A 15,180-nucleotide genomic window follows, 5' to 3' on the forward strand; every position below is an offset into this window, starting at 1 on the left:
GTGTAACACAGTATAGAAAAATACGACAAGAAGGGGGACAATACACCTGTAGTGAACATTCATTTGTTGATTGCAGGGGTGAACGCTTTTAAAAAAATCTTTGGTTCAACGTACAGCAATGCCTTTGGTCAATTTCGTGGTAAATGCCTACTTATCAATCTATGATTCAGGAGTTTAAAGCATTTACAGGGATTGGATTTAGACTGGGCAACTCTTCATTTCAAAACGGCGAGAAAAAGGTACCTGAAAATAGAAACATCTTCCTGAGGTAGTCTCAAAACACTTGTCAACTCATTTATATCCGGCCCCCTCCGAATAAAATAAATGTTTAAAATCAAGTTCTAACAATGGCAACACCGACACATTGAGCAATCGGATACACACTTGTAAACTCCAAAGACCAATGCGTCACTGTGCATTTAGTTTGTACAGAAGCATGTGCACAGCATAAATCAGCATACATTCAGCTCTGTCATGTAATAAATATATAGAGAAAAAAAAAGCTTTATAAAACTAGCTGCTTGTCACATTCACAGGAAGGAGGACCAGTCCCTTGCCCTGCCCCCTAGGCCAGCTCTGAGTAAAGGGGCGGTCCTAGAGCCAGCAGGGCAGGCCTCAGTTCCCAGGGGAGGTACCCGTAGAAGTCAGACAGGGGGAACTTCCTGTCCTGTAGCTGATTAGGCTGGATTTGCAGGAGTGCAAGACTGCTTTGAACAAAAGGGGGAGCTGTTCCAGGGGAACATTCACCAGCTTGCCTGGAAAGAAACATGTTTCACAGGGTGTGAGTACAGAGCAATTATCCTATCGCCTACCTTGTTATGGACCTTTATATTAGCATTTCGTAATACACCGCCCGCCATGCCGATCCCTGATAGATGCCCCAACTTACCTGCCATGAAACGGATCTCTGGCAGACACATCATGATCTCGGGGAAGCGTTTGGGCTGGTGAGGGTACTTGTACTCAGTGTAGTCCTGACACACGTACCAGTAGCGCTTGTTTAGCTGCTCCAACTGGGAGACGTTAGTCAGACCACGGATATCTGCATGACAGACAGGGACACATTGAGGAGAGGCCCTTAGCTACTGTTCATGTACAGTGCCTTGCGAAAGTATTCGGCCCCCTTGAACTTTGCGACCTTTTGCCACATTTCAGGCTTCAAACATAAAGATATAAAACTGTATTTTTTTGTGAAGAATCAACAACAAGTGGGACACAATCATGAAGTGGAACTTCAAACTTTTTTAACAAATCAAAAACTGAAAAATTGGGCGTGCAAAATTATTCAGCCCCCTTAAGTTAATACTTTGTAGCGCCACCTTTTGCTGCGATTACAGCTGTAAGTCGCTTGGGGTATGTCTCTATCAGTTTTGCACATCGAGAGACTGAAATTTTTTCCCATTCCTCCTTGCAAAACAGCTCGAGCTCAGTGAGGTTGGATGGAGAGCATTTGTGAACAGCAGTTTTCAGTTCTTTCCACAGATTCTCGATTGGATTCAGGTCTGGACTTTGACTTGGCCATTCTAACACCTGGATATGTTTATTTTTGAACCATTCCATTGTAGATTTTGCTTTATGTTTTGGATCATTGTCTTGTTGGAAGACAAATCTCCGTCCCAGTCTCAGGTCTTTTGCAGACTCCATCAGGTTTTCTTCCAGAATGGTCCTGTATTTGGCTCCATCCATCTTCCCATCCATTTTAACCATCTTCCCTGTCCCTGCTGAAGAAAAGCAGGCCCAAACCATGATGCTGCCACCACCATGTTTGACAGTGGGGATGGTGTGTTCAGCTGTGTTGCTTTTACGCCAAACATAACGTTTTGCATTGTTGCCAAAAAGTTCAATTTTGGTTTCATTTGACCAGAGCACCTTCTTCCACATGTTTGGTGTGTCTCCCAGGTGGCTTGTGGCAAACTTTTTATGGATATCTTTAAGAAATGGCTTTCTTCTTGCCACTCTTCCATAAAGGCCAGATTTGTGCAATATACGACTGGTTGTTGTCCTATGGACAGAGTCTCCCACCTCAGCTGTAGATCTCTGCAGTTCATCCAGAGTGATCATGGGCCTCTTGGCTGCATCTCTGATCAGTCTTCTCCTTGTATGAGCTGAGAGTTTAGAGGGACGGCCAGGTCTTGGTAGATTTGCAGTGGTCTGATACTCCTTCCATTTCAATATTATCGCTTGCACAGTGCTCCTTGGGATGTTTAAAGCTTGGGAAATCTTTTTGTATCCAAATCCGGCTTTAAACTTCTTCACAACAGTATCTCGGACCTGCCTGGTGTGTTCCTTGTTCTTCATGATGCTCTCTGCGCTTTTAACGGACCTCTGAGACTATCACAGTGCAGGTGCATTTATACGGAGACTTGATTACACACAGGTGGATTGTATTTATCATCATTAGTCATTTAGGTCAACATTGGATCATTCAGAGATCCTCACTGAACTTCTGGAGAGAGTTTGCTGCACTGAAAGTAAAGGGGCTGAATAATTTTGCACGCCCAATTTTTCAGTTTTTGATTTGTTAAAAAAGTTTGAAATATCCAATAAATGTCGTTCCACTTCATGATTGTGTCCCACTTGTTGTTGATTCTTCACAAAAAAAATACAGTTTTATATCTTTATGTTTGAAGCCTGAAATGTGGCAAAAGGTCGCAAAGTTCAAGGGGGCCGAATACTTTCGCAAGGCACTGTACATGTGTGACGTTTGCATTCTTTTTATTCAATAAAGCATCTGAGCAGCAGAGCAGTTCAGAAAATCCCTGAAGGATCAGTGCTGTGTCTGACTGTGTGTGTGTGTGTGTGTGTGTGTGCATGCGTTACCTTGGTTCAAGAAGTTGATGGCTTTCATGCAGGCGTACTCCTCGTTGCTGACCTTCAACTGGTGGAACTTGCGGAACAGATAGATCAGCCTCTCCATCACCTCCATGCCATTCTCACTGAACCTGGAGAGGAAGCATACAAAAACATGGTGAGATTGTGAAATGTGATACGCACGCCCGCTCACTCGCAAACAACCCACAAAATCAACAAGACTACCAGCTCTTGTACACACAGCTACAGAAGTGGAAAATCACAAAGAAATAACAAAGTTATGGGAGAGTAGATTTATGATAGTTGATTCAATCATGACCGTAATAAGAGGATGAGCAGTAGGGGTGGGGGTGGGGGGGGGGGCTGATCCACTACAAGTGATTAAGGACATTCATCTCGCTGACTAAACATTTCCTTTAGCTTTAAGGAAGGAGCATGTACTTAAACACGGCAAACTGAACAACTGTACTCATCAATCTCTATAACCGTCTCTGCAGCTCCCCTTAAATCTTGATCACTTTAGTACATGTGCCTACACACCGCTTAGCACTGGCTTAGTAAATCAAACACCTTCTCCTTGAATGTGCAAACTGCAGGCAAATGGGCCTTTGCAACACAACCCAGCCGTAAATCCAATAGAAAATGAGGAAGAAGTGTGCCAAAAGGGCTGATAATTCTGGTCTGATTTACACACAGCCAAAAGCCCCCACAGTATTATGGCCAATCTGGGACAGAGGGACAGACCTGTATTTCATAATGGCCCAGACAGTGCTAGCCACAGTCCTGAGGAGTCATCCACCTCACAGGACAGTTCACTGGCACACTTCCAAAACCAATATACCCCGATGTAATGGTCGAAATATCACAGCCTTTAGAGATGGTGAACTCACAGAGTGGAACGGTGGTCTCTGTAGGAGACTGTTGTTGCAGAAGGAAACACAACTCAAATGTTGACATCATCCCTTCTCTTAAGAGCCGTATTCAGCCACCACACCTCCCAAAAATACTACAATAACATTAGTCCAGGAACGCAAACACTATTGCCTTCTAACATCTGATGCCTGAATGCCAACACAAAAGGAGAATTTTATTAAAAAAATTTAAATGACGGCCTATACCGGCCAAACCCGGAGGACCCGGTGCCAATTGTGCGCCACCCTATGGGAATCCCAATCATGGCCGGTTGTGATACAACCTGGAATCGAACCAGGGTGTCTGTAGTGACGCCTCAAGCAATGAAATGCAGTGCCTTAGACCGCTGCGCCACTCGGCAGAAGAGGAGGGTGTCCCAGCTAAATGGTCTCTTTCCATACAATGATTCCAAAATAAACCTATGAACACAACCTAGTATCATTGTTTAAACCTGACAGTGATCCCACTGTCGGGCAATACTCACCCCTGCATCTCGTCCTCAGAGGGCGTGTACTTGGCGGTGACGTCGGCCAGGTCTCCAAAGATCTGCGCACTGTAGATGGTGAGGCAGGAGAGCAGGATGAGCTCCTGCCAGGTGGAGCTGAGCAGACAGGTGTAGTCCTCGATGGACAGCTCGCAGAAGAACGGCAGTTTCTTGATCCACGAGATCTGACGAAACAGCAGCTCGTCGGCCAGACGACACAGCAGCGCAAACAACTCCACCTGAGTCACCTTGTACCTGACACACATAACAGGGGAGACAGAGAGACGCGGATGTGAATATCAACAGGCTTCATAACAGCAAAGTGTTCATGTTATTGTATTGGGCCAGGAGTTGTAGCTGACCTGGTCACATGGCTGAACAATTCATATTGTAAAACACATTTCCAGATAGATGTCTGCTGGAATTGTTGTGTCAAAAAAAACATGCCACGGTTTGAGTGCTCAGCAGATATTTCCGGTTAAGCAGGCATACTCACCCATCCTCTATCAGCATGGGGGTGGTCAGTGGGGCCAGGTCCTCTGCAGCCACTAGCTGCAGCACCAGGGGGTGTGACTGGGGGTAGAGGCTGCGGGGCTGTGGGGCCAGCAGGCCTGACTGGGCATGGTAGCTGAAGAGGTGAGGTAGAAGCTGGTAGGGGGTGTTCATGGGGGTGTTCATGTACTGGTCCCTGAGAGCCGCCGTGTAGCCGCCATTCATCTCTACAGAGCGACTGGACAGAGAAAACACAATGATCAAACACACTCACACCTCAGACATTATGGAAAACACAGTAGAACTGTCACTGCCGCGAGATAATTTACTCACAATAGTCGTTCAACTACATGCTGTACTTACACTAAATGCCAGAAATTGTTAAGTGTGCTCATGTTGTTGAGATTTGATAAATAACTATTTCTGTGCATTTCTAACATAATCAGAGTACATGGCTGATATAGATATGTGGATGTTGACACAGAGAGAGATTCAAATAGATACCACCACACTACATAGACTATATTTGGCCTTGATGCTTGTTGATAGACACTATGCATGTCTCCATAGCCAGAACAGCAGACACTGGTACGAATTCATTCTACAGATATCACTGCTAACTCTGAATAGATTGCATTCAGGCATTCTTCTAGTGGCAAACACCTTACTAACTTGGCAATGAGATGTCAGAGGCAGTTCATTATTTCGTAAATGGACAAACTGCTGACAATGGCTACGATGCTCCCTAATGTAGAGGAGTTGCTAACTCACTTGGATGACAGAGTGGATGCGGGTGATGGCTGGTTGCCTTCGGAGGCGCCGTTGCTAGGGGAACTGTGGTCACTACTGTCACCATTGTTGCTCCAGGTGTGCTCCGGGAGACTGGCTTCCTCCTTAAACTCCTGTCCTGACATGATCCGCTCAATCTCCTCATCTGTGATCTGTAACACAGAGAGAGAGAGAGAGACAGAGACAGAGACAGAGAGAGAGAGAGAGAGAGAGAGAGAGAGAGAGAGAGAGAGAGAGAGAGAGCAGAAAGAGAAGAGAGAGAGAGGATAGATAGAAAGAAGAAAGAGAGAGCAGAAAGAGAAGAGAGAGAGAGAGAGCAGAAAGAGCAAGAGAGAGAGAAGAAAGAGAGAGCAGAAAGAGGAGAGAGAGAGAGCAGAAAGAGAAGAGAGAGAGAGAGAGCAGAAAGAGAAGAGATAGAGAGAGCAGAAAGAGAAGAGAGAGAGAAGAAAGAGAGAGCAGAAAGAGAAGAGAGAGAGAGAGAGAGCAGAAAGAGAATAGAGAGAGAGAGAGAGAATATGTAAAGAGTCATGGCATTGGCAAGCCCATTAACTATTATAATTCACTCCCCTGGGTACTTCAAGTCTTTAGCTGTTAATACTACAGCATTGTTTTCAAGCATCTGAATGGATTAACATAGCACTGTTATCCAGGGTATAATTATCCTAGGACAACTTGTTCCACAGAGGCACAAGGCCACACCATGCACATGCGCACGCACCCACACATACAGGGGTCGTTCCACTTCAAAAAAACACAAGAAAGAGGATTTCAACACCCACCATCTCAAATTGTTCTGAAATAGTTTTTGTTGATAGAAACAGATAAGTATTCCTGCAACATTATAATGTTGACATATAACTTGATCTCTAAAATATTAAGCTTATTGATTGCACCCAAATTGGCAATTTTAATATATAGGATTCATATATTTAATAACTATAGTACCTAACATCTGATTTGGGCCAAACTTTTTTCTAACAATGAGTTAGACATGAGTAATCCAAAGAAATTGTCAAAAGCCCCCCATACCCCACACCAAACCCACCCCAACAATGAGTATATAGCATCAGTTCCCTATGTTTGACAAGTAGTATGGAGCCGTGGCTTGGAGTATTGTTTCTTCATCCTATGTAATGTATTCTCAGTGAATTTGTTGATGTTTTCGTTCCCCTGTTCAGAAAAATGTGTAATTCTTTGAAGGGTTTATGTCCCATCCTGCTTACAAGGTAAGAAGCAATATTTAATTTGTAATTTAGGTGAACTATCACTTTAATAAATGGTGGCTGGGGGGAATATTATTTTTTTAAATATCACCTATTAGCAGGAACAGCACAATCTAGTGGTCAGAACTTGTTAATTGGGATGTACAGTAGGATGGGACACAAACCCAATAACTTCAATGACTAATTTCTCTGAACAGGAGAACATTTTTTTATTTTGCCAAATTCATTGAGAATACATTACATAGGATGAAGAAACAATACTCAGAACCTCAGCTCCATAATATTTCTCAAACATAGGGAACCGATACTATATACTTATTTTTGGAGTGGGATTGATGTGGGGTGTGGGGGAGGGGGGTCTGTGGGTGGCTTTTGACTGCTTCTTTTGGATTCCTCATGTCTTACTCATGGTTACCAAAAAGTTTGGTCCAAATCGGATGTTAGGTACAATAATTATTAAAATATATATCCAATTTGTGTGCAATTAATTAGCTTAATTTCTAAGAGATCAAATTGTATTTCAACAAAATAATGCTTCCGGAAGGCTTATCTTATCTGTTTCTAACTACAGACACGATTTCAGAACAATCTGAGAGGGTGCGTGTCATGGCTTGCTGAAATGACATGGAATGACCCACATCTTAGCTATGCCAAAATGATATTTGAAAAGCATGGCTAATCCTTCTATTGTTAATGACAGATTTGTTTATTGTTTTTTTGTGTGTGTTTTTTTTACCCCCTAATTTTCGATCTTCTCTCATCACTTCAACTCGGGAGGAGTTAATGACATAGATTGACTTGAACACTGTAAATAATGACTGGTGCTGCAAGCAATTAGGGATGCTGATTTGCCCAATTACCTTGTTTAAAGCCAGCTAATGAAATTATAAATGAATGTGAGCATGAAATCACTGTCAATGGGTTCAATTTCATTTATAATAATCACAGTTCAGGGCAATGGGTTAGAAATTACCAGTATTTTACATAACAATTCTTAGTAAGCAATTTAAATAAATAAAAAAACAATTCAGAACAGTTCTGCAATATCAAAGCCACTGTGGGAAACTAGCTGTAATTAGCTGTGGTAGAGTGCACAGTGAATATTTACCTGTACAGGCCCAATGCTTTTGTTTCTCCCTCCTGGCATGCCATCTTCCCTGATTGCTGGAAAACACACAGAACAGCCATAAGCACCACAATAAGAGAAACAAACTGTATGGTTTAAAAAAAATACTATGTTTGGCTTTCAAGACATAAAAAACACTAAAGTACAGAACAATTCCTAGAGGAGTAGTGATAGCAACATTGGTACTATGGCTCCACCTGGTGGCTGCTATGATTGTGCCACAGCAGATCATCAGGAAAGAGTACAGCAAAATGTGAAACTTCATCTACACAGTCAATCCAGCAGAGAGCACTAGCTGCATAACAACAGAGCTGGGCCTAGCTGCGAGCTGACAAGAGGGTGGGGTCATCACTAGTTAACACTGCCACAAAGTCACCCCCCCCCCCCCCCTAACAATTTATACCATTTATCTTCTTATAATCACATGTTAAACCTTAGCATTAACCCTAACCACACAGATAATCTTATGCCTAACCTTAAATGACATTGTTTTGGTTTTCCAGATTTTTTTACGATATATAGCCAATTTGACTTTGTGGCTGTGCTATCTAGTGGAAACCCCCCATGGAGCTTATCCAGTGAAATCTGTGGTTCTAGAACAATCCACTATGGTTCTAGTACAGTACATTCAGCTCAGAATTCTAGGCCTCTGCATACGTGGCTCTTGTCTGCTCGTCACTCTTGCCTCTTTGGTCTCCTCTTACCTTTGCGGTTCATTCCCATCTGTAGACACTTGAGCAGGCGGCAGTATTGGCAGCGGTTGCGCTGCTTGCGCGACATCTCACAGTTCTTGTCGCGGCTGCAGCGGTACACGCGCTTGTTGCAGATGCTGCGCTTGAAGAAGCCCTTGCAGCCCTCGCAGGAGATGATGCCATAGTGCAGGCCTGTGGCGCGGTCTCCACAGATGAGGCAAACACGTGGGTCAGCTGCAACATCTGACAGAAGAGACAGAATGACTTGTTAGAACAGGAGACAGAAAACCGACAGACGCCTGCCACATATCACAACATTCAAGTAACATCAATGACAAATTGGACATAATAAAGACAAATATCTACGGAGAAAATGCAGCATGATCAAAATTGCTCTCAGATCTGAAAAGAAACCCGTCGCCATAAGTCCTCACCAAGCATATGTACCCTACAGCTCTAACCATCGTCGTGGAACTTAGTGTAGCCAACCAGTGTAACCAGTTGGATGTTAGGAGGAAGAATGGGCAGACATCTTGAATGTTTTATTCAGTAGGTCTGAGCAGAGAAAGGGCCAGGCTAAACGACACACGCTGGGCTGCCTGGTGATTTGTTTACAGGCTCTCCTTTCCCTTAGACACAGTGGCAGCGTCATTTCAACTTCAGTGTGACTATAGTCTGACACCACTCGGTGAAACCTGACTAGATTCACTCCCCTTTTCATAGATAGATAGAGTACATTGAAACACAAGCCCGCATAAGATCTAAATCTCTCACTGTGAGCATAACACGCTGGTGTGACAAGGGAATTTATATTTGTTAAAATATACCAACTAACAGTTAACGATTCTCTAACTCCATAGGCGTGCAGTGACACCTTAATTGGGGAGGATGGGCTCATAGTAATGGCTGGAGTGGAACAAATGGAATGTTATCCAACACATCAAACACATGGTTTCCATATGCTTGACACCATTCCATCCACCCAAATCAGGCCCTTATTATGAGACATCTTCCCTCAGCAGCCCCCAGTGTCCAACTGGTAGGTTCATATCACAGCTATCTTCTTTAGAAGGCAAACACAGTGCAGACCAGAGCCTTTACATTTTATCCTAAACCTTGTTTCCTCAAAGGGTATATATGGTGCAGCTTTTCCCTCTGAGAGTTTCAAAATGTAAAATGTTGTTCAGAGCAAAAGTGAGGGCAGTAACTTGGAACACATGTTGGGGGATATTTGGGGGCCTTGGGTAAAGGCGAGGGAAGGGCTGCCGTTGAGGAAGTAGTGGAACAGGATGTTCCAAATGAAGCACATTCAAAAATAGTTGGTTAAATTACACAGTGCTCTGAGTTTAAGGTTAGCCAGCAGATTAACAACATGTGGTGGCCACGAGAGACCCAGATGTGAAAACAGAATAAAGCTCAAAACACCTAGCTTACTACAGTTAGCCCTTATCCCCAAATGACAATATCGCTGATGCTAAATAGCTTTTGGCTTTACATTCATCTCTATAGAGTGACATTTCTTGCTTTCATGTGTCTGTGTGTGCACACGTTCCATTGGGTGTGCGTGTTGGAGTCTGGAATCATAGAGAGATGTACTTAAAGCTAGAATCCTCAACGGAAACAATAATGTGTTGTCTCCTATTTTACTAAAAAAGCTAAGGGATTGGGCTGGAGAAATGTAACTACTAGAGCTACGGATGCAAGGACTGACCATACATGATCCCAAATGTATCGTTTTAACCATGTTTTGAGGCTATACAGTTTAGATGCATGTTGATTACAAACATTGTTTTACTCCAATCTTATATTTTTGGGTTCTGATGGGGAACGACACTTGAACGAAGTGCAGAAGGTGTTACTATCTTAAATTATTTTAAAAATATATTACATATTTGTTTAACTCTTCTTGAACTGCACTGTTGGTTAAGGGCGTGTAAGTAAGCCTTTCACGGTAAGGTGAAATACCTGTTGTATTTGGCGCATGTGACAAATAAAGTTTGATTTGATTACGGCATTTATAGTTAACATTCTTCAAGAATCAGTGGGTCATCCACTTATAAATCCAAAAAGAGACGAAGCAACTAAGGATTTAAATGGAAGACTTTACAATCCTCTGTGAACTCCTGACATTCTTAGTTACTTTACTAATCCCCACAGAAACGACACAATCTGCAGACCAGCACACTTTGAGGACACCAAACTTCAAAAAAAGCTGTTTAAAATCTTAGCTGGCATAATCCCCATCTACCTCTAGGTGAGATAATAAAACACTATGCAGACAGAGAATGAATTAGACAGAAAAACCTATTTCCCTACTCTCTGCTGTCCACCGTGTTAGTGCTACCCTATCGATCAACCCCCGTCCACCAACACACAAACACACACACACACACACACACACACACACACACACCCCTCAACCCCAATCCCCCCTCATAAAAGCTCTGAACAGATGGGTTGACGCCATGGTTACAGTGAATAGCCCAGTGAAGCAACGGCTGTCGGAAGAAGAGATAACGCAGAACAACCCCAACCTTACTGGCTTAGCTTTCAAAATTATGATATCAGTTGACAAGGCATCCCATCCCAGTTTCTGTTGGTCAATCAGCAATTACATGGGGTTTGTTGTCCCCGCTTTATCATCATCATCCATTACTAAGTATAATACAAACGTTTTAAAAAATGATTATATATCAGTCAGTTAAGAACAAATTCTTCTTTACAATGACGGCCAACCCCGGCCAAACCCGGACGACGCTGGGCCAATTGTGCGCCGCCCTATGGGACTCCCAATCACGTCTGGATGTGATACAGCTTGGTTTCGAACCAGGGACTGTAATGACGCCTCTTGCACTGCGATTATTGGTCACATACACATGTTTAGCAGATGTTATTGCGGGTGTAGTGAAATGCTTGTGTTTATAGCTCCAACAGCGCAGTAATATTTAACAATGTATATCTAACAATTTCAAAAACAATAAACACAAATCTAAAGTAAAGGAATAGAATTAAGAATATATAAATACCTGACAGCAATGTCGGAGCGGCATAAACTAAAACACAATAGAATACAGTATATACAGTATATACATATAAAATGAGCAATGCAAAATATGCAAACATTAAAGTAGGGAGTGTGCTTCAAACAGAACTCCCAAAATGTCGGCAGTCACTGGCGGCAGGTGGTCCCGAAAACACACCCCACCGAACGGCGGTGCGAATGTCAGATGAACGTTAGATGGAGATCCGGTGCGGTTTGTGCTCTCCACAGGTGGCCGGTGGCACCTTAATTGGGGAGGATGGGCTCATAGTAATGGCTGGAGTGGAACAAATGGAATGTTATCGAACACATCAAACACATGGTTTCTGGGTGTGAGATGCCATTCCATTCCATTCACTACCTTCCAGCCATTATTATGAGCCGTCCTCCCCCTCAACAGCCTCCTGTGATGCGCTCCCATAGTTAGTGAGCAAACTGAGAGCAGACTGAACTGCTTTCACTTGATTCTACCAATAGTAAATAATGACGACTGGGTTGTTGGTCCCATAACCCAGTCCTGAAGGAGACTGGTGAGAACTCAGCTATAGTGGTCATGGTTAATGCTACCTTCTCCTGAACCCAAAAATTAACCCTAGCTGCTCTGAGGTAAGTCTCTTACTGACGGCCTTTGGTCAACCAGTAGTTCACATAGCCATGAACTTTCCCCTCATCCAGGCATGGACTAACCCATCAGATATAAGAGGGAGACATGGGTGCAGTGATCTAAAGCAACAAGGTCATCAAACCCATGCCAACCCATACTGTGCAAAGGCTTCCTTTACCTTACACATTCACTGTCATCAGTGCTCGACTTGGGCTACTGCTTGAGCTCCTGTTCAAATGTATTTAGCTTGTGGAGCTCCTGCACCTAAATATAAACAGTACAGGCCCCCAAAATGAGTCCCGGAACCTATTTCAGTCCAAACCAAGTACTGATTATCGTGAACATATAAGATTGGCCAAAAGCTAATAAAATGGCAGATAACAACTTTTAGACCTCAGGTACTATCCACAAGGACACACTTGTGGACTGATAAAACACTAAACTACTACTACTGAGTGGTAACCTCATCTTCTTTAGAACTTAAATAGAGCTGCAACCGAATCAGACATCATCCTGTCAAAGAGATGACAGAGGTCCTATATGTCCATCCCTGCTCTAAGTATACTAGAAGCAGCAGTGTGCTTTCAAAGCCCAGGGTAAGGTTCCTGTTACTAGAAGGAGCAGAGTGGGCTTTCAGAGCCCAGGGTATGGTTCCTCTTACTAGAGGCAATTAGCCAGAGCAGGAGAAATGTTAAGGAGCATAAAGCCTCTCCCAGATCTACTGAATGGGGAATGGAAGAGCTCTAAAGCCCAATGGGATTACCTATGAGGCTTAAGTTCTGTCTCCTCGGGACGCTCTTCTGGGGTCGTCATACTGTACACACACAAAAGGCTCACTCGGGCCCCGCCAACGGATTCAAATGTAATCCTTGGTCATTAACGTGAACATCCCACCAGCCTGAGAACAATGAGGAGCTCTTACTCAAAACAAACTTGTTGAGGTTTGTAATAGATTATGTTTTGACCCCAACACCGATTTTTTGTTCTTCCATAAGGAACACTCATGTCACGAGGGTCTTTCGCACTGCCATACAGTTAACAACGTAATGGAGAAACGTCCTGCCAGAAGCAACTCCAGAGTGCAGTAACAAATATAGAAGTGTCATCAGTATGCTTTTACCCACTACTACATACCGCAGCACGTAAGAACTTGATGTCCTGTAGTACTCTATTATAGTGGTTCTGTATAAAGTGACTTGAGTCCGATTAAAAAGTGGGCTCTCGGAGCACAATGAGGACAAAGCTTGACGCTGAAGGAAGGGCGGAGGTATCAGTGAAGATTCACCTTAAGGTCTAAATCAAAAGCCTTTCGGTCATTAAAGCCCCTGTTCTGTGTGTAATAGAATAACACCTCTACTAAGTCTGCCAGAAAAGAGGACAGGACCCACATACTTTCCCCCTTCATTTGAACTCAGAGCTCTCCTCGTTCTCAAAATGGCCACCTAAAAAGGTGCTCCACCTTCTGCATTGTCTTGCATATGTTATAGACCGCCCAAAACCCTGCTCTGTTTTGATATTTTACTTCAAACACAAGCTGTGAGAGGTCACATAGGTTAACACCACGGCTTTCCAAGCCTGGAGAACTACCCTCCTGTAGGGTTTCAATTCAACCCCCGTTTTAACTGACCTGATTAACCAGCTAATTAATAGTGGTGCAGTGGTCTAAGGCACTGCATCTCAGTGCTTGAGGCATCACTACAAACACCCTGGTTCTATTCCAGGCTGTATCACAACTGGACGTGATTGGGAGTCCCATAGGGCGGTGCACAATTGGCCCAGCGTCGTGTGGATTTGGCCGGTGTAGGCCGTCAGTGTAAATAAGAATTTGATCTTAACTGACTTGTCTAAAAAAAATAAAGGTTCAATAAAAAAATATATAATTAAAAGCAGTCCAGGAACAGGATGGGAGAGCCCTGCTTTACACTATGGATCCTCTCCTCCTCAATAAAGGTGGCCGCAAATGGTTCGGTACCGTTCGTACATATATTATGACAACATTTTGGGATGTTTTTGTTCGTTTTGGAGTTTGGTTAGGGTTTTGTCGACTGTTCGCGCACACAAAATACATTCTCAAGGGCCAGCCGAAGTTCTGAAGGCGAAGTCTACGCCCCTTCGTCCATGATTGGTCAACTGTAGGGGTGATGCAATTCAGCTCGAAACTCTGTGTTCTCAGCATTCTCTGACTCTCCGACGAGTGGTGGTAGTTCCAGGTACAGCCAGGTTTATTGAGACGGACACCTGTGAATAAGAGGTAACAAGAGAATGTCAGATATATACATTTGGTCAACAAAAACACCATACCATTTTCCAGGAACCGTGTTCCAAAAGCTTTGATAAAATTGCACTTCTCATATAGAGATGCATACATATATACAGCAACAAGGGGAATTAGAAACAGAAAAAGTTGAATTATTTCATACCCGAATAAGGGCGCATGAGGTTCTCATGTAGGGGGAAAGCTGCATCTCCCAGGAAGACATGAGGACTTGATGTTGTGGTACCTGACAGGACAGCTGGCGGTGGTAAAAGGTCTTCTTCAGCAGTTTGGACCCAAAATAACTCTCTTGAAACACTCCACCATAGCTCTCTCGGCCGTATGCCCCTATATCAACCATTGTGAACTTTTAGCGGACATCTTCTCTGTCTCCGGATCTCTATTATGAGTTGCTAGGTAGATCAGATCTAGTAGATCCCTGGCAAATCACACATCCAATCAACTGTCTCTCTGTACACCATTTTATTCTCGGATGTGTCATCACTTCCTTGTTTGGCGTAGATGGCTATTACCAGCTCATTGCCCTCTACTGTCCCGGGGTAATATTGCTGCTTGCCCCCCCCTTTCTTCATTTTTGAAGTGAACGTCTTTTTCGGAAGCATGCGAGCCCACTCGTTCGGTTCGACTACCCGACTTTGGCTAGCCGACAGCCGAACTGAAGAACGCTGACGCCTTGAGCCATTTGTCTGTTTTATTTCAGCACATGTGGTAATTCAAAGAAGGCATCAAAAC

At 43.5% G+C, this 15,180-nt stretch overlaps 1 protein-coding gene across 2 annotated transcripts in view; it reads right to left on the minus strand.

The window, feature by feature from the left end:
* Positions 1 to 271: 271 nt before the first annotated feature.
* LOC110535871 (nuclear receptor subfamily 6 group A member 1-A) overlaps positions 272 to 15,180 on the minus strand; it is a 76,351-nt gene continuing 61,442 nt past the window's right edge. For both annotated transcript variants that reach the window (XM_036935695.2, XM_036935696.2), the window contains 8 exons: positions 8,542 to 8,772; positions 7,820 to 7,875; positions 5,471 to 5,640; positions 4,704 to 4,937; positions 4,208 to 4,462; positions 2,821 to 2,942; positions 890 to 1,042; positions 272 to 755 (listed from right to left, as the gene is read on the minus strand). In XM_036935695.2, the coding sequence (XP_036791590.1) occupies positions 616 to 755; positions 890 to 1,042; positions 2,821 to 2,942; positions 4,208 to 4,462; positions 4,704 to 4,937; positions 5,471 to 5,640; positions 7,820 to 7,875; positions 8,542 to 8,772 (1,361 nt within the window). In that variant the 3' untranslated portion in view covers positions 272 to 615. The remainder of the gene's footprint in view (positions 756 to 889; positions 1,043 to 2,820; positions 2,943 to 4,207; positions 4,463 to 4,703; positions 4,938 to 5,470; positions 5,641 to 7,819; positions 7,876 to 8,541; positions 8,773 to 15,180) is intronic.

The sequence above is a fragment of the Oncorhynchus mykiss genome, chromosome 11 (assembly GCF_057628025.1).
Source record: "Oncorhynchus mykiss isolate SJ-2025 chromosome 11, ASM5762802v1, whole genome shotgun sequence".
NCBI lineage: Eukaryota > Metazoa > Chordata > Actinopteri > Salmoniformes > Salmonidae > Oncorhynchus > Oncorhynchus mykiss.